This window comes from Schistocerca serialis, chromosome 3 (genome assembly GCF_023864345.2).
Source record: "Schistocerca serialis cubense isolate TAMUIC-IGC-003099 chromosome 3, iqSchSeri2.2, whole genome shotgun sequence".
Taxonomy (NCBI): Eukaryota; Metazoa; Arthropoda; class Insecta; order Orthoptera; family Acrididae; genus Schistocerca; species Schistocerca serialis.
Genome location: NC_064640.1, coordinates 198,177,252 through 198,202,826, shown reverse-complemented (window position 1 = coordinate 198,202,826; position 25,575 = coordinate 198,177,252). Strand labels below are relative to the sequence as shown.

Sequence of the window (25,575 nt, the reverse complement as noted above, 5' to 3'; positions counted from 1 at the left end):
AAGTCCACTTGCAGGATACACTGTTTTGTATTGTTGCATTTCTCCATCTCATCTCAGTGATTTTACCAATGATCATGGCTTAGTGTGTTATGGGTATGAGTAAGATTAATCTCGGATGAAGTTCCCATAACTTCATGTTGAATATGCAGGGAAGGCATGTTCCATGGTTTTCTATGACGGCACTCCGCTACAGTGCCAGAAACAGACTACATCAATTTTTTCACATCACATGTCAAGCGCAACATTTAAAGACCACTGTACCTCCATAATGAATCAACAACATCATCATTTGGTTCTGTTCTTGCTTGCAGACTTAACAATCCCCTTCCCTGGGCTACATCATTTTAGAATTTTGATGTAAGCCAACAGTGTCAGGTAGAGGGACAGGTTACCTGGGAGCGTTGCTGTAATAAGGTAAGTTTACAGGTTGATGAACAACATAATGGTGACCATCAGCTGTAAAGTTGAGTCGAGTCTCTACACAACATATGTTTGTTCTTGAAAGTAACATCAGACACCAACATGACAAACAGGCAAACAGCTAGCACTCAAAATTACAGGGTGTATACGTAGACGAAGAAAAAAAAATTCCCGGATTTTTCCTGGAATTCCCGGTTAGAGGTACACTTCCCCCCGGGTGGTAATACCCTTTTTCCGTGTTAAGCGAGACTATACTTTTCCTCAGAACTGTAAAACTTATCATTCTTTTGAATGGTTACGGTTTTATACACTGGCGTAGAATTTCCCAGCACTTTAGAAAACGAAACTCAGGGAACAAAACACATTTTGGGAAGATGTCCGATGTGCAGCAACATGTACACTGCATATTTTCTTATTACGAAAGTATAAATTTGAATTCCACCAAACACCGCATGTTACTTGCCAAAACATTGAAATCGTGATTGCGATGCGCTGTTGTAAGCCTGTCATAGCTCACATCACAGTGATCTCTCCAGCCGACGACAGCGGATATTCAGAACATAGGACACGTGATGCAGTCAGCCAATAGCTTTATGTTCCTTGCCAATAGCAACATCACTGTTAAGCAACGTGAACACACAAATAGGAAAAGTTAATGGTTTAAATTAATATACGTAGTGCTGCTACAAGAAAAGAAAAGCTTTCACATATAATGTTGCCCCTTTTTGCGTGTGTTACACTTTAAGCTATATTACACAAATGTGCCAGTAAAATTTTTAAGAAAGACATAAATGTCAGGTCTTCAGGGCTCGAAATTATTCTAAAATCATCATACTCAAAGAGCTGATTTTTAAGTGAGAGTCAAAAGCTCTGCGAGTTAAGAAATTCATCGTACATTCTCGCACATAGTTCATCTTGCGTAAAAGGAAATTCACTTTGAAAGTAACGCTTTCCAAACCACTATTCGTAATATTTTCCCGCGACCTGTTAGAAATAGGTTCGTTTCAGCAGTTGCCAGAGAGCGCCAGATAACAAGCGTCTTACATAATGTCACAAAAGAAACAAGATATTAGAGGATACTCCAAGAGCACGGGAATTTCGTGAACCATACTAAAATGCATAATTCGGCTTAAAGTGCAAATTCGTGTGTCCAGATTCAGATTTAAGTTTTCTTGGAGTACCAGTACTGTATTATCTCATGTTTGGTTCTTTATTATGGTGTATTGCCATACGTTCTGTAAGATGAAAACATGCACCTGAAATGCAGCGAACAATTGAAACTAGCTAATAGCGTGGAATTAAACACACTGTTTCAAATAAATTGGCTGGTTCAGCCAAAAAGATTAATAAAAGCCAAATTTCTTTAGCAAATCGACAAAAGTAAGTTCATTGTTCTGGAATGCGATAATGCTTGACTGTCAGAAACGGGGAAATAAAATAAAATCTGAAACTAATACCATATTTTAGCCTGCTGTAATTGTGTGAATGTATTTTAATTCACTTGATAGCTCCCGATCACAAAAATCAGTTTTGTTTTCATTTGATGTGAGAGCAATAAATGAAAAGGAAACAGCAAAATTACTGAACGTAAATACGGGTCATGTGAGACTACCCACCTCCCTATTACAACTTAAGACTGCTCTGTAGATCTGCCCCTGATCTACGATATTTCCAAACCGGGACAATACTATAGAGTGGAGCCCCTCCTCCCTCGAGCGTTTGAGGAAAGACACCAAAAATTTAAAAAATAGACATTTCAAAAATATGTCCACTTTGCAGTGCAAATCTTTCTGAAGAGTCTGGTACATAAAACATATGCGTTTGAGGAAAAAGAATACATATTATTTCGTCTTAAATGTGCCAAAGTGTAGTGCCATGCCTCTTCACACAGCATTCTTCTATCGCACGTCACTGTATTTCGTTCTGTGGAACTCAACCATGTAACATTTTGTAATGGTTTTGTGTGACATAAAATTAAATATAGGATACATAAAACCAGTAAAGACAATAGACAAGCAAGACCGTACACATTTCTTCAATCCGCATTTCTGCATTGCTTTTCTCACTAACCTTAGTACAGCTTTACAGGGCGTGCTTTCCTTTTGGGCAAGACTCTATTAGCTCATCACAGTTTGTCAAAAGTTTTGCTACATGAAAAATAGAAATGTCGTCGTTTAATACTGGAAAAGCTGTTAATACAAATAGTACCCAAGACTGGTGTGGTTTCTCGATCTGATTACGTCTATTTTGTCACCGTGTGCTGGAGAAAACAAAATAGGCCTTTCTAATATTTAAGCAATTGTAACACACACCAAATAAGCGAGACTGTTTTGGCAATAATGATCATTTTTATAATACGTCAGAATATGATTCACGAAGTACCAATACAAAATACCTATTTGGCCTACTACAAGCAAAAAGTTTCATGTTAGGAAATAGTTTCACATTTCATTCATACTCTGTAGCTTCTGAAGCATGAGATTGAAAAGTAATAGTACGAAATTTTTATATAAATTTGGAATCGTCATATTCTTCCATAATTTGTGTGATGTACCCATTTCTTCTCCTTCCTCATTCTAACAAACAATCTTGTCATCACTAATTCTGTAACCATTCCTGCCGGAGTTAAAACTTATTCTCCAGTTAACTTGACTAAACCTGCCACAATCATCGTTTTAGTTATCCCATGTTTATTCTCCGGTTTGTGTTATTACGTGTTCGTACAATGCGTTTTCCGCGCTACTCCCAGAATTTAACTTCAGTGGCTGCTAGCATTCTGGCAAAAGATTTTCTGCCAAAATTCCATTTTCTTGGATACACCAAGAAGATAATACGTAATCTTTCTTGCCTGTTATTCAACAGGGATGCATTTCAAAATCATACGAATAATTGATAGACCGACGTGTGCTGGATGCTAGGCGCTTTCTGAAACAAGGTCCCCCTACCCCAGAAACTGCCGGCCAGGTCAGATACCCCGGTTTGCTCCCAGCCCCTATATCCAGGACTGTTGCGCATGCGTGAAAGCTTAGGCGCGCCAGTAAAATTTTTTCCGGGTGGTATCTGGCTGTTTGCTGCTATTGGTTATACAGCTAACTGCCACACTTCTGTAGCCAGAAGCGGGAGAAGGTACTACTCATACACAACTGAATTGTGCATGCGCTCGCTCACAACTGCTCTAATCAATGTACTGTAAGTAGTTGTGACGTCACGCTCATCAGAGGCAATTTGCTGTTGTGAAGCATTACATAGGCTTCCTAAAGCTGTTAACACATTTTGCTGTTGGCAGATGCTTGTGTGAGCACTGTGTTTTGTTGCTGTATATGGTGCATTTCCTTGGCAACTTAGTTTTATTCTATTTTTTTTCCTTCTTCTTTCTTCATGTTTTATTACTGAAGTAGCGAGATACAGTAATATCCTTTGTTAGAGTATTGGTTCTTACTGGTCAATGTTACAAAAATTTAACCGAAAACTAAAACAATGAAAAATTCCCAGAATTCAATTTAAAAAAAAGACCCGAGTTTTTCCCGGATGAAAAAATTCCTGTGTTTTTTCCTGGATCTTCCGGTTGTCCCAGGTCGTATACACCCTGAATTAATGTCAGTAAAATTCCCTTAAAAGTTACAATCACAGTGCTTTACCAAAAATGGTACCATTTGATGTTGCTTTTGCCTTTTTCGGATCTTTCAACTGCCTCAACCAAGAAGTTATTGAGTGACTTACTCTGAACCATGGAGTAATTTGGAATTTTTCACATCAACAAATCATTGCTAGACATGAAAGAAGTGATAAGTGGGGAGAAAAATATGAGGAATGACTGAGGATCCAACAGTGCAACTTTGGATTTGTAGTCTGGCACTTACCCAAACATACAATTAACAGATTATTTTGATAATTTTTTTGTTTAATCCTGTTTCTCTTTCTTTCTATTTCACTTTCATTTTATTATCAACAGTGATGTTTTCAAACCACTCTTGCCTTACCGATTATAATGGAGACAGAACAGACCATAACATCATTGAATGAACATTAAACCACCGATTTGGAGCAATTATGTGAGACAAAACTTCCAGCCACTCTGTTTAACTTTACACAACAGTATTAAAAATCTTTTCAGCAGACTAAAAATTATACCACATTACTTAAAATGGCTATACAACACAACAACATAGCAAGCGACACACAAAAGTTCTATTTATAGCAGCTTGTTCAATCTCTTGTATTCTCCTCCTTTCCCGGATCTTTCCATCGATTAACACAGGATGCAGCATTAATTCACTTTCCATTACAATGGATCCTGCTAGTTGACACAAATGCTATGACTGGATATGTATTTTGGACATGTTCACAAGGATGTAATGATTATTATTATTATTATTATTATTATTATGTTGTTCATTACAATTACTGCTCTTCACAAAGGGAGTAATGAATGAATATTACTAATATATTTATAGGTAAACTAAATATGAGAGAGTATTTACATATGGAATACTTACCTGAACCATCACTCTTCCTTGGACCAAGTGCATTTAAATGAGCAAAGAGTGGAAAATAAATAACAGAGAAAGATACATCTCTTAGCATTGTTGCACCAACACCTTTGTACAATCCAATTATGCCCTTTGTTCTCAGCAGTTCTAATGTGATAGCTGTAGCTGAAATTTTTGGTACAGCTAATCCTCCTGAAAATATCAAAGTAAGGAGTATAATTGTTTAAGTTTTCAAATTCTTAATAATTAAGTTATAAACAACTGAGTAACGTACATTATACCTGTATATTATACAGTCCAAATACAGCGATTTATCTACACAGAAACATCTGCAAAACAATGAAATACTAAAACTATATTACCCAGAACTGAAGATGCTATCATAACTTCACAATTCTATGATGCAACAAATGTTGGAACTATGAACAGATAATAATCTCTTTTTGTTTCCTAGTAGCTCAGGGGACAAATCCTGAACTGAAGGAAAGCAGGGAGATTAGGTTTTTAACATTTCATTTATGGTAAGATCAGTAGAGCTGGAGCACAAAAACAACCACTGAACCAGTCACTAGGTTTAAAAGTAAGATACAGTTCCTCTGTGAAAACATGGCCACACGCTGCAATTTACATAACCATCTTTCTTAAATCTTAATTTGGAACAAAAATTTGATAAATGTAACCTAATGAAATATATAGTATTTACTCTTAAATTCATTTGTAGCATAGGAGTTATCAATCAGAAATGATTCCAAATGATTTTTAAAACTTTCATTTGCCAGCACCTTTAACTGACAAGTTTGGTGGTCAAATACTTTTATACCTGAATACTTTTCTCACTTCTGGGAAAGAGTGAGAGAAGTTATGAATAGTGGAGGCTGTTTTTGTTCTACTATTAATTTCAAACTGTGCCAGATTCTTCACAAGTGAGCTAATGTATTGTGCGGCTATTGTTAATACGTCTCATTTTATAAATTGTTGCTTACATTAAGTTTGAGGCTGGACACCAAACAGTATTCTTACAGCACATTTCTGTGCAATGAATAATGTGTGTGTGTCTGAGGAATTGCTCCAGGAAATTATTCTATTTGCATCAATGAACAAAAGCATACAAAGTAAGCTAATTTTCTACAACTGTCATAAAAAACTCAGTTTTTACAAGTAATGCAAATATTGCTGAACTCAAATGTTTCAGAATATTTATAATACACTATTTCCATCTGTAATTTTGAATCCATATACACCATAGGAATTTTGATCACTCAGTTTTACGTATTTCCTTTCACAAATGCTGTATTGTTATTGACAATGACATGTATTTACTTGTATAAAATTGCATGAATTGCATTTTTCCAAAGTTAATGATAGGCCATTTATTGAGAAACAATCAATAATACTTTGAAATATTTTATTTATTGTACCATCTGTTGTTGCAACTCTGTTGGGCTTGTTTATGATTATCATCATCAGCAAAGACCATTATTTCTGTTTAATAGTGTAAGATGGAACACTGTCTATCTAAGGTGTTCCAGGAGGAATGGTCAATATTGAGGCACATGACAGGAATGTTCATTCAAAGCAAAAGAATCTAGTAAACATGGTCTCTAAAATGCTTATCTTAAGAGCTATAAGGACTCTCACCTTCAATACTGTGAAACAAATCTCTTCTTTTCCCATCTTAGGAGGAGCTATATTGGAAAAAAAAGGCAAGTCTAGTAAACATGGGCTCTAAAATGCATATTTTAAGAGCTGTGAGCACTTTTTCAGCAGAAGACAAGTGTGTCACTATAGTGAAGCTGAGCGAGTGCCCATAGCTCTTATGATATGCACTTTAGAGAGATTTTTCCTCTAGTTTTGGTCCATACCACCACCTCTCAACATATGGAGAGCAAAGGGCCTGCACTAGAAGACATTCATTTCCCAGTATCAAAGATGGAGTGCTCATAGCTCTTAATGTATGTATTGTAGAGACCACGTTTACTAGACTCTTTTTTCAATTGATCGTTTCTATGACACCCGTAAATATTGACCATTATTCCTGTGACACCCTATGTATAGTAAAAACAGAAGTGGTTCCATAACTGACCCCTGTGGAACACTAGCAGTAGAAGAAGATTCATTATTAGAACTACATGACCTATCTAACATGATCCTTCACTTCTTATCAGTTGAATATGAAATGAAACACTTACTCACTTTATTTTGAAAGCCACCAAGCTCAGGTTTCTCCAAACGAATGTTGTTATTTGAATTTTAAAATGCTTTAGACTGATCACAAACAATCCTAGACTCAGAATCTCATATTTGGCAATATTCACAGCAATTTCTGAATATTTAGGAGAAAACACTGAAAGAAAAATTTTCAGTGATGGCAGGTTGATTGCATGGATCAGTGACAAACACTGTCACAAGGCAGCTACAAGAGGCACACACTTTGAGACATGATAGGATGCCCACAGCAGCAGACTCATGGATACTCAGGGGTCTGACTAACACTATTAGCAATCAGACTAACTACTACACTAAAGGCTGATTCTACACATTAGAAAAAGCAAAGGAGGCAACTGGTTGCACAACAGAAGTCAGTGTTTGAATCCCTGGTGTACCCACTAATAGATGTAGCAAACACTAACAGCATTTTAATATAGAGTTTGAGAGCAACTTTCCAAGTGAGAAAGCAATTTGTCAGAGCTTACCAAGGCTGACAACGAGCGACGTGGGACTGGCATCCCCAATGATTTGACTGAGAACTGTCTGAATACAAAAACATGGGTTTTTCAAGAATTGTTGCAGCACACTATTTCTCCCTTCCCACAATCAACTCACCAACAGCACTTTACAGGCTTCAACCAGTCTGATGAGAATCGCTGCACTCCAGGGCATCTCTGGCCAAGCATACACAGATTCCTCCACACTCGGTATGTAGGGATATTTCTGGACTGGACATTAACAAACTACAAGTTTGGTAGGAACAGTGTTCAGATGAAAGCTAAGCATCACTGTCCTTCCTCTTAAAGCTAGAAAAAACAGTGTTTTATGTCACTTGGCACTGCTCAGACGCCAAGTATCAACCTTGCTGTCTCTGCTAAGATATGCTTTCTTGTGACCATCTTCTACTGTGACACTTTACAACAGCATCTACAAGTCGGATGGAGTTAACAGTTAATTCTCTGAAGTGAAACTTCTCCCCTGGAACAGCTACCCAAAGTGTCTGCAATTTGCGGGTCTCTAGCATTACACAAATGAATGTACATGGTTCCAGAGACCTTTTCATGTCTCAAATATCTATGACGTATAAATGGAGACTGAAGCAAGGATGGATATTTGTATGAAGCCAGTAATTGTGCCCAGGTCTCTTGCTTACTTGGCAGATGCACTAGTAACCACTACACCACCTTGGCACAGTGGCTTTGGACAATTGCACATACTCCCCAGCACACCTCCCTCCTCAATTAAAGATCCCATTCATGCCTCAGCCCCCTTCCTGTTCCCCCTAGACTAACAGCAATGCAGAGGCTCTCCAACTGTATTGGAATAGCAGCTCAGCTTCGAACGAAACAAGGGGCATCTATGCCTGGGTTTCAGGCAGGATCCCCAATTCTGCAAATTTGTGCATACAGTTTCACTATCTATGAACTTTCTGACTCAAATGAAGCATTCTGCTATGCTTGGACTGAGCTTAACGGAAGAAGAGGTAGCTCAGAAATCTGTACCTGCATCGTGAAATATATTACACACATTCAACCAGGTATGAAACACATTTCATTCTTCTCTGACACCTGTGGGAGTCAGAACATGAATCAAAACATTGCTGCATTGTTCCTGTACTTGGTTCAGGCAACAAATTTAGACATTATTGAACCCAAGTTCCTTGAATCTGATCACTCATTCATGGAAGTGGACAGCGAGCATAGTGCCATTGAATGTGCAAAGAAATATGTATATCTTTGTGCACTCCAGGACTGGCTAAACATATTCAGACAAGCAAAATCAAAACTGTTTCGAAACAAGAAAGGCTCACCATATGCAATACACGATTTGAAACATGCAGAATTCAAGGATTTATCTAAACTTTCTACATATATCATTAAAAACAGAAGTACCGGCAGCGTGGGAAATAAATGTAACTGGCTGAAAGTGAAATGTTTTCATAACTAAAAATGCAAGCCAGGAGTGAGAAGTACAGATAAAATCACTCATCAGATTATCTACATCTACATCTACATCTACATTTAACTCCGCAAGCCACCCAACGGTGTGTGGCGGAGGGCACTTTACGTGCCACTGTCATTACCTCCCTTCCCGGTTCCAGTCGCGTATAGTTCGCGGGAAGATCGACTGCCGGAAAGCCTCTGTGCGCGCTCGAATCTCTCTAATTTTACATTCGTGATCACCTCAGGAGGTATAAGTAGGGGGAAGCAATATATTTGATACCTCATCCAGAATACAAGAATACACACATTTGTTAAAGGACATCCTTTAAATATGAAAAATACTGGCTTACAACATCTTCATCTTAAGATTCTGCCAATAAGTGGAAAGACAAAAGAAGTGTCCAATACAGTTACGCAAAAAGTGAGCCATTCCTGAGGAATTTGACGCTTGCTGTAAGTCTCTTCCTATTTCAACTGCAACCTGGTAGGGGGAGACAGCGACAGTAGTGACACAGATGTATGAAGTGCAGGAAAAATACAACTCCTTCAGTGTTTTATAACCATTTCATGATCTAATAAAATGACTGGTTATACTGATTCCAATTATTTTGTGATGCATTTTTAATATAACTTTGCTCAAGTTGATAAACAATTTGAATGATGTCTGCCAAAACCCTATAAGTGTAGCAACTTTGTATTTTCTGTTCATTACTAAAAAAAAAATCGATTAACTAGCCAGTTATGCATTAAGCTTTTCTACAAAAGATCATTAGTTAACTACAGCAGTGGGACAATATCTGCGATGACCGTTATTTGTGGCTTGAAAAAGAAACTAAAAAAATAAGTTTTCTCAATACTTCCTAAAACATAGTTAACATGTTTTTGCAGTAAGCCAACGCTATACAGGACACACATGTCTAGTTGTTTAAATGACCTCTTACCATCATTAAAACTAACCACCAGAAACAGAACACCAGCACAGCATTTTCTCCTTCGCAGTCCGTTTCAGCAGAAAACCTGTACATTGTTGTTTTTTAAAAATATTCTGCCAGTGTCAGTCTGAATATCTATTAGAATACTGTGTTATTAGAGCATCCTGTAAATAACTGGAGTACATCTATCAAGTAATTTTTGAGCTTTTTGGAAGTAACATTAAGACAGACTTGTCTTTATATTTAAACAAATCTGTAGCCTATGCCTGTCCAAACATTAGAGTATCGTGTAAAAATCTGAGCAAAATGGGTCAAGAAATTTGAGATATTTGCTAAAAATATTTCCCTGTTACACATCTGACTGAATATCATGTAAATATGTGAAGTAAATCATCAGGAGATTTTGGTTACCACATTGAACAATGACTTCTCTTATACATAAAAGTATAACGCAGCCAATGTTTGTGTGCTCTTCCCCCACAGACTTGTGTATATGTCTGGCCCTGGCAACTATGCATTGCTGACATGCTCCATATGCTATCAAGCACTGATGGCAGTCTTTAATACTGACTTCACTTAGTTTCTGTCATTCCCTCTGGAACATGGGGTCATGACGAAATTCTTCCACCTGGTACAATTTATAGCTAGTCTTTTCACTTCACTCCAGGTTTTCCCATCCTCTGCAGCTTCTCTCTCGATTGTCCTTTCCAAGGTCTGCTTGGGATGCCCACGTTTTCTAACTCCTTGACGGTTCCAGTCCAATGTCACTTTTTCAACAGCTCAATATGGTTTCTTCAATGTATGCACAATCCAGATCCATTTTCTTTCCTTGATTTGTATATTGATTGGTTGCTGATTTGTCTCCATCCAAAGATCTTCATTTGCCATTATATCTGGCCATCTCACATTTAAAATATGCTGGAGACAGTGGTTGATAATGGTCAATAAAAACTTGGAGCTGGTTTTTTATATGGTTAGTCACCTGCCACGTTTCACAACCATACAACAAATCAGTCTTCACATAGCTATTGAAAAGCTGGAGTTTGGCCTTCTTTGAGATGTTCCTATTTCTCCAAACAGGGTACAGTTGTACAAATGCACCATTTTCTTTGCAGATGCGACTACGGACATCATCCTCAGTGCCTCCTGTAGTTGTGGCTATACTTCTGAGTTAGAGGAAGGGTTAGACCTGTTCTACGTTCGCTCCATTGATGGCCAGCCTAGTCACGATGGTCAAATTTATCTGCATTTCTTTGGTTTTGCAAACATTTATCTTGAGGCCTGCAATGTCTGCCTCTCTCTGTAACCCCGCCAGTTTCTCTTTGACGTCTCAATATCGTTGTGCCATTAAGCAGATGTCTGCGAAACAAAGATCTTCGAGCCTATCCCGCATCCCCCATTGCGCACCTCTCTTCCGTCCCCCAATCACTCTTCATCACATGGTCCAACACCAAAAGAAATAGTGTTGGCGAAAGAATATACCTTTGTCGCATTCCCGAATTAACTTGGAAAGGCTATGTTATTTCTCCATTATGTAATACTTAACATTCATAGTCTTCATACATTTCCTCGATATCTTTGTTGGAATACCATATTTTGCAAGTGTATCCCACATGACTCTTCAACTGACAGAGTCTAAAGATTTTTCAAAGTCAGTGAAGGTAAGGTAGAGGGTGAATTGCCACTCCACACTGTTTCAGAATAAGTCAGAGTATTGGTAAGGTCCACACGGCTTCGATGTTTTCTAAAGCCCGCCTGCTCTCTCCTCAGTTGTGCTTCCACAGAATCCTTAATGCAGTTTAAAATGATCCTCTAAAGTACCTTACTCAGTACTGACAATAGGGTAGTGCCCCGCCAGTTGTTGCAGTTTGTAACATCTCATTTTTTGGGTATTTTCACGATAACACCTCGTTTCCAATCTGTTGGCAGTTTCTCCTCCTTCCATATCTTCTCTAAGAGGATTTACAATAACTCAACAGTGGTGTCCAAGTTTGTTTTCAGCATCTTAGATGTTATATTATCTGGTCCTGGTGCCTTCCCATTCTTGATCTGTTTCAGCACTATCCAAATTTCTGCTTTCGTGGGTGCATTTACACCAATGCTGGGACTAGGATCGTTTTACTCCTTATTTTCTTATTCTTCTACCTCCCCGTCAGGGTCTCTAGTCAGAACTTCATTAAAAAGTTCCTTCCACCTATGTGATTGTTTTTCCATGTGTAGTTATTATTTCACCTTTCTTATTCCTTACTGGTCAGTTCCTCTGGATGCTTTTCATTGAGAGCATCTTAGTGATATATAGCTCTTTCATATCCCCCTTCACACTGACTGTTCTGCACTATCAGCCTGTTCATCTATCCATCTTTTGTTGTTTCTTCTTACACTCTTTTCACTTCCTTATCTGCTGCTGTATAATCAGATTGTGCTAGTGCTTTTTGTTGCCTGGGCCTGCTCTGGTTTGCTCTTCCCTTGGCCTCCTTTTTTATGGGTATCTTCCTCCAGATATGTTCGGACATCCAATCTCTCCGCTGGTGATTTCTAAAGCCAAGTTGTCTCTCAGTCAATCGTACAAAAGTATTCTTAACTTCTGTCTCCATTTCCTCGATGCCCTTATCCTCAGTCATCTCCAGTTCCAGCGCCTGGAATCTATTCCAGAGTTCCAGCTGGAGCTCCTCAGCTATTTGTGGATCTTTCAGTTTACCTACCTCGAATCTTCTATTTCTTAGCTCTAATTTCTTTCTGGAAACCACAATCTTCATTCGGAAACTGGCAGTAACAAGATGGTGGTCGCTACTTGCGTCTGCTCCTCTTCAATTTCGCACATCTTCCAGGCTCATCCTGAACTTCCTGGATTCTGCAATGTGGTCAGTTTGATTTTCTGTAATATGATCTGGGGATATCCATCTTATTTTACGGCATCTCCGATGAGGAAACAAGGTCCCTCCTATTACAAGGTCATGGCTTGCGCAAAAGTCATGAAATCTTTCCCCATTATCACTGATTTCACCCAAGCCATATACCCCCATTATCTGTTTATGTCTACCGTAACACCGAGGATATCTTTCTTGCTCACTTTCCTTACAGTCTCTAGTAACAGGTAATAGAACTACTACTCATTCTCAATCTCCGATGCCTCTGTGTGGGCATAGCATTGGATGAGTGTCATGTTTCGTACCTTCCTCTTAAATCTGCCAGTCATGATCCTACTGGTCACAGGTCTCCATTCTAATAGGCTCTTCTTTGCTGCCTTGGTCAACAATAGCCCAATCCGTCTCAGTGTCCCCCTTACTCTTCAGATCCTGAGTATAAAAACTTAATTCCATCCAATGTCTGCATTCACCAAACTCTGGCCACCTCACTTCAGTCAATCCCAGGACATCAAGCTTATAGTTATTCATTTCCCTGGTCTTTTGTTTCAGCTTACTACTCTCCCTCAAGGTTCGTATGTTCCAAAAGCCAATTTTCATTTTCCTTTTCATTCCAAAGGTCGTCACCAGTTTATCCATCCAGTTTTGTATTCTCATCTCGGTTTCAGTAATCAGGTTATTTAAGAAGGACGGATGATTGGCCCACCACTTCCGATTGCCTTGGTGGGGCTGCCACCTAATCGCCCAGGCACTGATGATTTACTGGATGTTCGGCATATGGGCTTGGCATTTCCTCCACACCCCAGTACGTGATTTAACCGCCAGCATCGGTTAAGTGGGGGAAATGGAAAGGAAAAGAAAAAGAATGGGCTAGGGATAGGAAAAGGATAGGAGCAGCATGCAAACCACTTTGCCCGAAAGGACAGTGCTGCGTTGAGGTGGTGCCCCCTGAGGCGGGGTCTTTGATAGTGGGCAACGTAAATTTCTCTGTCACCAGCCTAATGGTGGCATTTGTACTTTAATAGGTGAGGTTGGAAACACAGTCAAAAACTGCTGTTTGTAGCGTTTTGAGCACAAATGGTCTACGTGAGGGTCTAGACATGTCACACCAAATAAGGTCCTTTATGCCTAGAAACCAAACTTGTTTGAGCTGAAGAGCTGTTGAACCGTCTTGCAATTACTGTTGCAGCTGTTCATCTGCAGCTTGTGCTGCCCTAAGTTGATTTTAATTTATTGCAATAAAAAGAATCAGCCATTAAATATTCTGTCACTCTTCCATGTCTTATTTCTTTTGTGAATTGTCCAACAATCTCGAGCTGGCGGAACCGCTGGGGTGAGGAACCTTCCTCAATCTTGTGGAAAGCAAAAGTGTTTAATTATTGTCTGTGTAGACTACAAGTGGTCTAGCTTCAACGTAAAGGCAAAAGTGTCATACAGCTTCATAAATGGCAAGCAGCTCTCAATTCTATGCATTCCAATTAGAATGAGATTTTCACTCTGCAGCGGAGTGTGCGCTGATATGAAACTTCCTGGCAGATTAAAACTGTGTGCCCGACCGAGACTCGAACTCGGGACCTTTGCCTTTCGCGGGCAGGAGTGCTAGTTCTGCAAGGTTCGCAGGAGAGCTTCTGTAAAGTTTGGAAGGTAGGAGACGAGGTACTGGCAGAAGTAAAGCTGTGAGTACCGGGCGTGAGTCGCGCTTCGGTAGCTCAGTTGGTAGAGCACTTGCACGCGAAAGGCAAAGGTCCCGAGTTCGAGTCTCGGTCGGGCACACAGTTTTAATCTGACAGGAAGTTTCATTCCAATTAGTTTTGGCCTCTCTCAGCTTTCGAAAGAGAAACCCCAAAGGTTTCCAACTATTCTCAACATACTGATGGCGAGTTGCCCCGATAGTCTGTCGGTTGGCATCCACCACTATTGATAATGGTGCATTGTGGACTGAGTGAGATAAGAGGATTGCTTTTTTGCAAACTAGCAATTATCTTTTCCAAGGTGTGCTGCATCATGGGCATCCATGGCACGGATGCCTGGCTGTATGGCCATATGTTGTTACCTGCCGGTGCAATGTCAACAGGGCCTGCATCTCTGCTGTTCCAGGTAGGTGATGTCGGTATATATTGACAAACCCTAGGAATATTTTTAATTGCTGTAATCTGTTGGTTGAGGAATGTTGTTAATGGCCTCTATCTTCTCTTTGAAAGGACAAATACCAGCAGCTGAGGCCATATGACCTAAAAATGTCACCCATTTTAGATTTGGAACACATTTTGCCTCATTTATCACCAGAGCATATTTATTCATCCTGTCTACTATTGCCTTAAACTATTACTCATGTAATTCTAATGTCTGAAAATATCGAAATATTGTTGAGGTAGGACAAAACACGTATCCAAGCCCCTTAATAATTCATCTGCATCTACATACATAGTCAACAATCAACCGTACAGTGCATGGCAGAGGGTACGACTCACCACCAAGCAGTCGCTTCCTTTGTTTCACTCTGAAATAGGGTGAGAGAAAAACTACCCTATAAAAGCCTCCGTATGAGCCCTAATTTCTCACATTTTATTTCTGTGGTCTGTATGCGAAATGTATGCTGGCAGCAGTAGAACCATTCTGCAATTAGTGTCCAAGGCCAGTTCTCTAATTTTTTTGCAATAGTGCCTTCTGAAATAAGCATCGTCTTCCCTACAGGGATTCCCGTTTGTGTTCATGTAGCATTTCCATAATACTTGCATGCTGATCAAATCTGAATTAAATCAATGTCTTCCTTTAATCCGACCTGGTGTGGATCCCAAACACTCAAAAGTACTGAAGAGTGGGTCGCACTAGCATTCTACTTACTAGCTCCTCTATGACACCTTCCCAAAATCCTCCCAATAAAACGAAGTCATGCATGTGACTTTCCTACTACAAACCTGATGAGCGCATTCCAGTTAACTTTGCTTTGCAGTGTTATGCCTCTGTATTTAGGGGAGCTTGCCCCAGCAGCAGACAGCTCCCAGGCCAGACAGGTTTAATTTACCTTTTACATGATGGATGGCACAAGCTGACTCCTCTGCAATTGTGGAGGAACACGTGCACATGGTGTTACTCACGTCACATTCCTTCAGCCATTGTCAGTGGAGATAAACCCTTTGTTAAGTGAACATCCATTGTTACTACTGCTACGCACATAATCTTTATAGGGATTTTGGTCCCTCTTCTAATGAAACTATAATAATGTTAATTAAAATATACACAGATTAAGAAGAAGAAAGCGTTCCTTTCTTAATGAAACTTTCATGTATTTAAATATCACTAAGTTTTTTTTAACCCATCGAGTCTCAGATGTGGTCTCTCAGACTGCTAGTGTCCATTGTGTTGCTAATGCATAGAAGCGGGATATGAGATACCAGCATTTTGCAGTTGTTTTTTCCTGAATCTGCCATGACATCCTTTGTCAGCAGGCACTTGAATGTGATATGGACCTACGCTATTACTGCTGCTTTCACACTAGCAGTCTCCGAGACCGCACCTGGCACTTTGAGTCACAGATCCAGTAGCCAGGTGTTCGTTTACTGTTCATGTTCCAGACCCTGGCTTGGAGAATACAGTTTTAAAGTGGTTTGAGGACAGTTTAGGAAATAATGTTGGATGAGACAGTGACAACGAAACTGAAGGTGAATTGTCATTCAGAATAGAAATAGTGCAAAAGTGAAGACAAATTTGTTTTTCCGCCTGTATATTCCTTGAATGAAACAAGTGATCACAGTGAGGAAGACAAATGTGGAGAGACTGTATCTTTAGCAAAAGGTTCCGCTAAAAATACACACATGTTCACAAAAAACACAACATGTTGAATGCCTACATATAGGATGTTCATATTCACAGAACATGTACATTAATATGTTCTGCAGAAATGATTAGCAATTCAGTAACCTCAGTTCAGTATGTGTCCTGCTGCCTAGTAGGCACAAGGTCACCATGGGCCATGATAACTTGTCCCTGTATGATGGCATCGACAAGTATAAGGTCCAAATGACATCCTGTGGTATAGCCATCAATACTGCAGTCACCTGGTTCCAAAGTGCATTTGTGGTGGTTGGCATTGATTCACAGCACTACACCTGTTGTTTCACCATATACCCACACATTTTTGATTGTGTGACAAGTCTGGTGATCTGGTTGGCCAGGGCAAAAGGCTGACATACTGCGACACCAAGAAGGTGTGTGTTCATGCAGCGACATGTGGTTGTGCATTGTCTTGCTGAAAAATGGCATCTGGGATGATGTGCAGAAAGAGTGTGGCTACAGGTTGCAGGATGTCATTCATGTATGTCACACTGGTCACAGTGCCCTGGATATACACCAACTGGGATTTGTTGGTTTTACCCAATAGCAGCCCACACCATAACGCCTTGAGCTTGTGTTTTATGTCTTATGCAAATACAATCACTGATGCCACTCTTCCCGTCTGCAGCGAACCAAAATACAGTCATAATTTTGCAAACAAACAGAACCTGTATTCATTTGGAGACACTATCTGATGTCATTCCTGTCCCCAGTGATTATGATCCATACACCATTGCTGTCTAGCATGTTTATGCACATTCGTCAATGGTAGGCGGAGAAGTGGATGATGCGCATGTGACCCATGCCATTATAAACGGTGACGTACTGTCACCCCTGTTCCACTGTGCCGCCAGAGTTGAGGATGATGCAGATCTGTCCTGCAATGCCATTCAAATGAGGTGTCTATCTTCTATGAGGTGTCTATCTTCTCAGGGGCTTGTCTGGGTGATGCAACCTGACCCACCTCGCCATGTTTTACAGCCTTCTGTGAACCATTCTCCACACACTCATTGTACTGCCGAAATTCTTTCTTCCACATGAGCAACAATTTCCTGGATGGACGCATCACATTTTCTCATGCCAATAACGTGTCACCTTTCAGACTCACTGATTTGACAGTATGGTTTGCGCATATGTATGTGAGGCATCCTGCACGTCTTCTCAAGTCACACTGATCCATTACCTTCGTTTTATAGTGACTATGAGAGCTGCAGGCACATTTTACCAGTAGGTGGTGTTGCGCTGCAATATCGATGTTGACCTCCATCCCAGGGCCGACAGGGTTCAAATGCTAATCATTTTTGTAGAACATACTAATGTACATGTCCTGTGAATATGAACATCCTATCTCTAGCCATTCAAGGTGTCCTTTTTCTTCTGAACGTGAGCATATTACATCGAAACAAATATTGCTGGTTGCTGAAGCCTCTTCCAACAATGGCCAATGGCATTACTTTTCTGCATGCTGGACACGAGTGGGGTGAATGCCTTTGTCCTTCACAATTCCTACAAAAGATAATTCTCAGGTGAGCCACTTTCATTTTTTGAAGTAGTTTGTGAACTCGTTGGTGACATCACCGATATAAAGTGAGTCAACAACTATCACATACCCCATGAACTTCGTGCATCCATTCACTGTGTTTTGAGTGTAGTTGAACCAAAAGTAGAAGTAGTCATAGAATTACTGGAACAACGCAAAACATGCTCCACCTGTGACCCATAAAAGAAGAGAAAAATGCCTTACAGTTGCCATTGTTGCAAGAAGGCAATCTAACTTGAACACTCTACCAAAATTACCAGCAAGTGTAAAGAAAACCTCCAAGAAGGAAAGTAAAAACCTAAAAATTACTAGTGTAATTTTGATTTTTTTGACTGTTTTATGGAAACTGGTGTTTCTATTACGACATGTATAATGAACAATAAAAATATAAGAAAATTAAAATGGAGAGTGCAGGGTATGAGAGTTTCTATAGCATCATCATCATCATCATCATCATCATCATCATCATCATCATTATGTAATATGTTCATTTTATGCAGTTTTCTGTTTAAATGCCTTTAAAAAAAAACTTCAAAATTTATTTCAATATTTTTTTTGTGTGGTATTAATGTAACCTTTTACATAGAAAACTGAACAGCTTTACTGAAGTTGCTGAATGCAATTTTTCATGGCTATTAAACATAGCTGTCTGTCAGACCACTCCTGGGACAGATTGTGACATAAACTGACATGGTAAGCTAAGGGATAAACTCATCATGTCGGCCCCAGTCCCTGACAATATGCTTGTGCCCAACGCCAGATAGAAAATCAGTTCTATGAACAAACAAACTGAAACTGTCTCATTTTTTTTTAGGGCTTATTCACAGAATGTCAGCTTCAAAGAAATCAAAATGTTATGAGGAGATAATGAAAACAGCTGCCGATGGTGTTTTAGCTGGAAAATTCTGTATCAGGGAACAGCAGGGAACTTTTCTGTGCCTAAAAGCTCATTATGAGAATGCGTTACTGTTCTTAAAAGAGGGGAATGTACGACAGTGGCACCTCCTTGGGACAGATTTAAAAACAGTTTCACTGACAAATTGGCAAATGAGCTAATCAAACATCTTAAGTATTTAGACAACTGTTTTTTTGGCCATAAACAAAACACAGTTTTCAAAATTATGATTTAGCAGAATATTTGAAGTTGCGACATCAAATCAATAGGAACAAGAAAACTGCAGGCAACAAATTTTTTTCAAGGTTTCATGAAACAGCATTTCGAATTTTCCTAACATTGTGCTTAATCTGCTGGCCTTCAAAGAGGATATAGTTTCGACAGAGAGCAAATGAGTGCTTTTTATGCCAAGTTGGAGGAACTAACAGGCAAATTCTCGTTCCCACCAAGCAGAATATATGGTTGTGATGAAACAGGACACTAGAAAAGTTTTAACTGTTAAGGGTAAAAAGAAGGTCAGTAAACTCACTTCAGGTGAACGCGGACGAAATATTGCAAAAATGGTTTGTATCAACACGATATGATGTAACAAGCATCTGTGCGCAATTTGTATATGGACATGGCTTTTTTCACAATGCGCTTTATGTTTTTAAATGTTTTAGCGATGACAAACTTTTTATTATGTGCTGATCTTTATCCATTGGGCATCTTGTGCGTGAGGTTTATCATAAAATTAACATGTTTTACAAAATAAGATTTTAAGACCTGAAGATAACAGCAAAGTCTGCTGAAACGGTTGTGTTCAATAAAGAAACATTTTAATCCATCTTGCCTCTTGAATGGTTTGTACTACTCACAAATATCTACAAGTTTTGCTATTTGCCAGGAAACACCACATTCATATGCTTAGTTTGCCACTACACACTGCACATAAGCTCCAGTCATATGACTGTACAGTGACGAGGCCTTTCAAAAGTGAATTCAATGCAGCACATGAGGTCTGGATGAGAAAATATGGGATGTTGGGGCTGAAGATAACTCATAAGGATATTTGTGGATTGGTTTCCCCTGCTTTCTCCAAAATATGCATGATGCAGCTAGAAAAGCAGGATTCCAATACACTGGCACCTGTCCACTAAATAAAAATATTTTCACAGATTTGGATTTCATCCCATCATCTAACACCAGACACACCTCGGCTGTTGATGAATCTGATCAGCTTCTCACAGCACTGCAAGTGGGTAATAGCCGTATAGACTGAACCCTTCCAAAGGCTATCGATACAGCTGTACCTTCTACTTCCAAAGACTTCAAAAATGCCAAATGATTCTAATGGAGCAAGTAAAAAGGGACATACACAGAACCTACCAAAATGAAAGTTCAACTTTATTAACGATGATGAAGGTAACAATGGAAGAGCATAGGTACTTTGTATACACTGCAAAAAATGAGTCATGATTTGTTATTTTAACATCGGTATTGGTATTTAATATTTTTAATATTATGTGTTGTTTTGTTTCTTATACAGTGTGTGTGTGTGTGTGTGTGTGTGTGTGTGTGTGTGTTTGTGTGGGGTTTTTTTCCTTTTTTTTTTTTTACTGATACAATGTGTCTGGCATTGGGAACAATTATTTTAAGCATATCTTTTTAAACATTTTAAAATGTAGCTAATTATATTAAAAACTACTTTTTTGTTTCTGTTTTGCTTTACTGTATTATTAATTTCATACATTTTCACCATGGACCAGTCTTATTGCAATTCCTTAATACACTTCTTATAAAAGTGCAACAAGGCTTGTGTGTCTAGCACTGGGGCTACTTACCGTAATCTATGTGACTGTGTCAAGCAGTGCCATACTAATGCTGTATTCAAACATTACAGGATTGTTTTTCCTACTCTATCGCATTATCTTACATTTTTCTATGTTTGCAGCACGCTGCGCATCATCACATGAACTATAAATTGTAAATCACCTTGTCAATTGCACAGTAATCACGTAGATGTATGAGGTTTATTCAAAAAGTAAGGTGACTTCATATTTTTATGAAAAAATATTTATTTATTCATCAATATTCTTCTTGTTCTCTTCAAAGTAATCCCTCCCGGATACAATACACTTGTGCCAATGCTTCTCCCAATCCTCAAAGCACTTCTCATAAGCACTTTTTGGCACAGTCTTGAGTACTTCCAGCGACAGTTTATTTCCTCAATCGTGGAAAATCTTTGTACTTTCATAGGTCTCTTCAGTTTTGGGAACAGGAAAAAGTCGCATGGGGCCAAATACGGTGAATATTGTGGCCAAGGCATGATTGTGTGGTTTTTGGAAAAAAATCTCTCACAAGCAATGATGAATAAGTAGGTGCATTGTCAAGATACAAAATCCATGAATTGTTTTTCCACAATTCTGGACTTTTTTTGTGTATTGCTTCTCACAAATGGCGCATAACGTCAAGGTAATACTCCTTATTGACCGTAAGATCTTGAGGCAAAAATTAATGATGCACTACACCATGGTAATGGGGGAGGGGTTACACTGTGAACAAAACTTTGACATTTGATCAAACTAGGCATGCTTTTCTCAGTCTTGGTTCTCAGGTATGCTTTCATTGCAGCGATTGGTATAAACGTCATAACCGTAAACCCATGTTTCGTAACCAATTATGACCTTTTGAGCAAATCAGGATCATCACTGAAGTCATTCGAGAGCTCCTGAACAATGCTAATGAGACGGTTCTTCTCATCAAAACTGAGAAGTTTTGGAACAAACTCCACTGACCCATGACTCATGCCCAAAACATCCGATAAAATTGCATGACACGAGCCAACCGATATGCCAACATCCTCAGCAACTTCTCTTACGGTAATTCAATGATTTTCCAAAACAATTTTCTTCACATCTGTTGATGTGCAGGGGTGCCCAGAGAGAGGTTTGTCATTGGCATCTTCTCGGCCATCTTGAAAGACATTGTACAGCTTGTAAACTTTTTTTTTTTACTTGGAGCAGATTCACAATATGCCACTGTCAACACTTCAAGTGTTTTAGAGCACTTTATTCCATTTTTCACACAAAATTTGATGCAAATTCTTTGGTCTATTTTTTCTAATAATCGAAAATCACCGAGCACACTAAAACGTGTGTGTGTGTGTGTGTGTGTGTGTGGGGGGGGGGGGGGGGTGTTAGAGAGAGAGAGAGAGAGAGAGAGAGAGAGAGAGAGAGAGAGAGAGAGAGAGAGAGAGAGAGAGAGAGAGAGCACCATAGCCTACTTTTTGAACAGCCCCTGTATATGTAGATATACTACTACTGCCACTCAATGGTGTTACCCTCACGTACATCACATCATCACCAGCAAACAGCCATAAACTGCCATTTAACCTGCCCATCAGGTCATTTATGTGGTCGTATCACACTTACCTGGAGCACTCCTAGGGTTACCCTTGTTTCTGATGAACACTCGCCATAGAGGACAATGTACAGAGTTCTGTTACATAAAAAATCTTTGAGCCACTCACATACGTGGTAACCTAATTCCATATGCTCAGACCTTCATCAACAGTATGCAGTGGACTGCGTCTATTGCTTTCTTGAGATTTAGGAATATGGAATCTGCTTGTTACCCTCCATTCCTTTGATTTGTGGACAGAAGCTTTTCTGACTCATGGAAGTTTTTTGTATCTGAATTCACAATATGTTCAAGAATACTGCAGCATACTGATGTTACTGTTATTGTTCTGTAATTACGCTGGTCTGTTCTTTTAGCTTTCTTATATACAGGAATCTCCTGGGGATTTTAGCAGTCACTAGAGACTTTGCTTTGGGTATGAGATTCGAGATAAATGCAAGCAAGTAAGTGCTAATGCTGTAGAGTACTCTCTGTAAAATCAAATTGGGATTCCATCTGGACCTACTGACTAATTTGATTTCAGCTCTCAGCTGCTTCTCTATGCCATGGATGTCTTTTTCTATGTCCTCTATGCAGGAGTCTGTACAACAGTCAAACAACGGTATGTTTGTACAATTCTCCTGTATGAATGATTTAAGAAATCTGAAATTTAATACTTCAGCTTTTCTTTTGCTGTCTTCTATTGCCAATCTAGGCTGGTCGACATATGACCAGGCAGAAGCCTTCGACCCGCTTAGCGATTTTACGAACGACTTAAGTATTCTCGGGTTCTATGCAAATCTCTCACTAAAGTAAGATGGTGGAAGAGTTGTTAATTTCTACTAATTTTTGCCTGCCAACATTTGCGTGTTCTTTTTTGAACTGAGAGTGCAACAATCTCCGTTTCCACAGCATTTTACAAATTTGATTATTAAACCATGGAGGGTCTTTTCCATCTTTAATCCACTTACTAGGCACTGACATTGTCAATAAGGTCTGGCCTTTTTTATAGCTGCAAGGCTTAAATATTTCCATTACATGTGGGTCATTTAACTAGTTGTTCAAGGCAGTTTTGCAGAAAATGTGGTCACAACATTGTCTGTCTCTGTCCGTCCTTACCACCTGCAGTGACTCCATAGACGTCCAAGTCTATACTCAGTAGATTAAAGTCGTCTCCAAACAATACTGCACGATCTGGGTATTTCCACACTACTGAGCATAGACTTTCCTTGAATGATTCTACAACTGTTATGGTGGAATCAGGTGACCAGCAGAAACATCCAATAATGAACTTGAGAACATCTAGGCCTGCTACTCGCGTCCAGATAACTTCACAGCCAGAATCAAATTTGACCTCAACAGACAATATTTTGATCAACAGCAATGAACACTACTTCCTATGACGTTTACTCTGTTTTTGTGATATATGTTTCAGAGCTTTCTACTTTGGGTTTCGGTCAGCTCCTGGTCCTAGGAATAACTGGAGCATTACAACTTTCCCAGAAGGCAATAATTTCAAGAACTTTGTTAAGAATACTTTGACAATTCACTGTAAAAATTTTGAAACTTAAATTGTCTCTACTTTGAATGTGATCTGATTTCGCAATCTATGTACTGACTGGCGACATTCATCAGAGGCCCTCTAACTACCACCTAGCGTTAAATACCCCATATGCTCTCCACAAGTTCTCTGCTACGTGCGTAGCTGCTTCCTTTGTGCAGTGCACCCCTGACCTCGCTAAGGGGATTCCAACAATTCTCCACCCCATAACGCAGGTACAGAAATCTGCAGCCATGACCATCACAGAATCGATGGAGCCTCTGGTTGAAGCCCTCCACTCAGCTCCAAACCAAAGGACCCCAATCGACTGTGGGTATGATGCTGCAAATTGTTAGCTCTGCTTGCACCCTGTGAGCAAAGCCAGCAGTCTTCATCACTTCCACCACCAACCTGTAGAAGCTGAGGATGTCTTCAGAACCCAGACAGGCATTACTTGTGCCAAAATGAGCTACAATTTGCAGACTGTTGCATCCCACACCCGTGATAGTTGCGGGCAGGGGTTCCCTCACATTTGGGATGAGAACCTCGGCAGAGACACCACAACTTATATTAGAGCTCCTGAGAACTAGTAAATCCTCTTCCCACATGCCTGCTCAGATCCTGCTGAAGGAGTTGCCACCTGCCCACTGAAAGAGTGAATGGGTGTGGCCAGCCTCCAAATTGACACTCTGTCTCAAGAGATGCGCCTGTGTAACAACCAGCCACTCATCCTGTCACCTTGTAGTGAGCACAGATTCCTCCTCTCCCTCCTCCTTAATCTGTTGTTCATGCCATATAGCTGCAGTCTCCCCAGTGTTGATGTCTCTAGCTACCTGGTTCACTGAAAAGGACCTCCCTTTGTCACCAGTGAGGTACATGCCTGTCCCTATATAGTCCGCTACTGCAAGCGCAGAATTAATGTAGGTCTTCCCACACATCACCACCCCTGTTTTCACTGAAAGTGATGGTTTACATTAATTGAATATGCCATAGTGTTTAATTTGACAGTGCTTCCTCTTCCATGATGCTCCTCAGATGTCACCAGAATTCTTATGGCGATCTATCGCTGATGTGCTCAAACTGAAGAGCTTGTTGCATTTGTTGGTTCAAGTGAAGGTACGATTATTGTGAGTGTGGTTTTAATGTAACACATCTGACACCATTTCGACAGCTCAGGCATCCAAGCTGTTAACCGCCACAGCAAACTTTAGTATAATCGATAATAACACTACTACTGTGAATGCCACATCTAACACTGAACAACAGTTCAGGCTTCTCCAGCAGGAACTTCAGTATTTGTGTTTTTCATTTATGGAGTGGAAACCACATTAGACTCATTGTGAAAACTGTCTGTCATATTCAACATTTGTCAGTATAAACCCATGTCGTCTTGTGCTGCAATTTGATTTTGCAGGTCCCTATTCTGCTTCTGTAGGTCCTCTTGCAGGTGTAACAGCTGTCCTATCTAGCTTTGCTTAACATAGCAGTGCAAAGTCACCATTTCACTCTGTACATTGATTGAGGCATA

The 25,575-nt window shown here is 39.6% G+C and overlaps 1 protein-coding gene across 3 annotated transcripts in view; it reads right to left on the bottom strand.

Moving 5' to 3' along the window:
• The window catches only part of LOC126469907 (mitochondrial glutamate carrier 1-like), a 175,993-nt gene that overhangs the window by 24,914 nt on the left and 125,504 nt on the right, over positions 1-25,575 (bottom strand). For all 3 annotated transcript variants that reach the window (XM_050097264.1, XM_050097266.1, XM_050097265.1), the window contains exon 7: positions 4,917-5,102. In XM_050097264.1, coding sequence (XP_049953221.1) covers positions 4,917-5,102 — 186 coding nt within the window. The remainder of the gene's footprint in view (positions 1-4,916; positions 5,103-25,575) is intronic.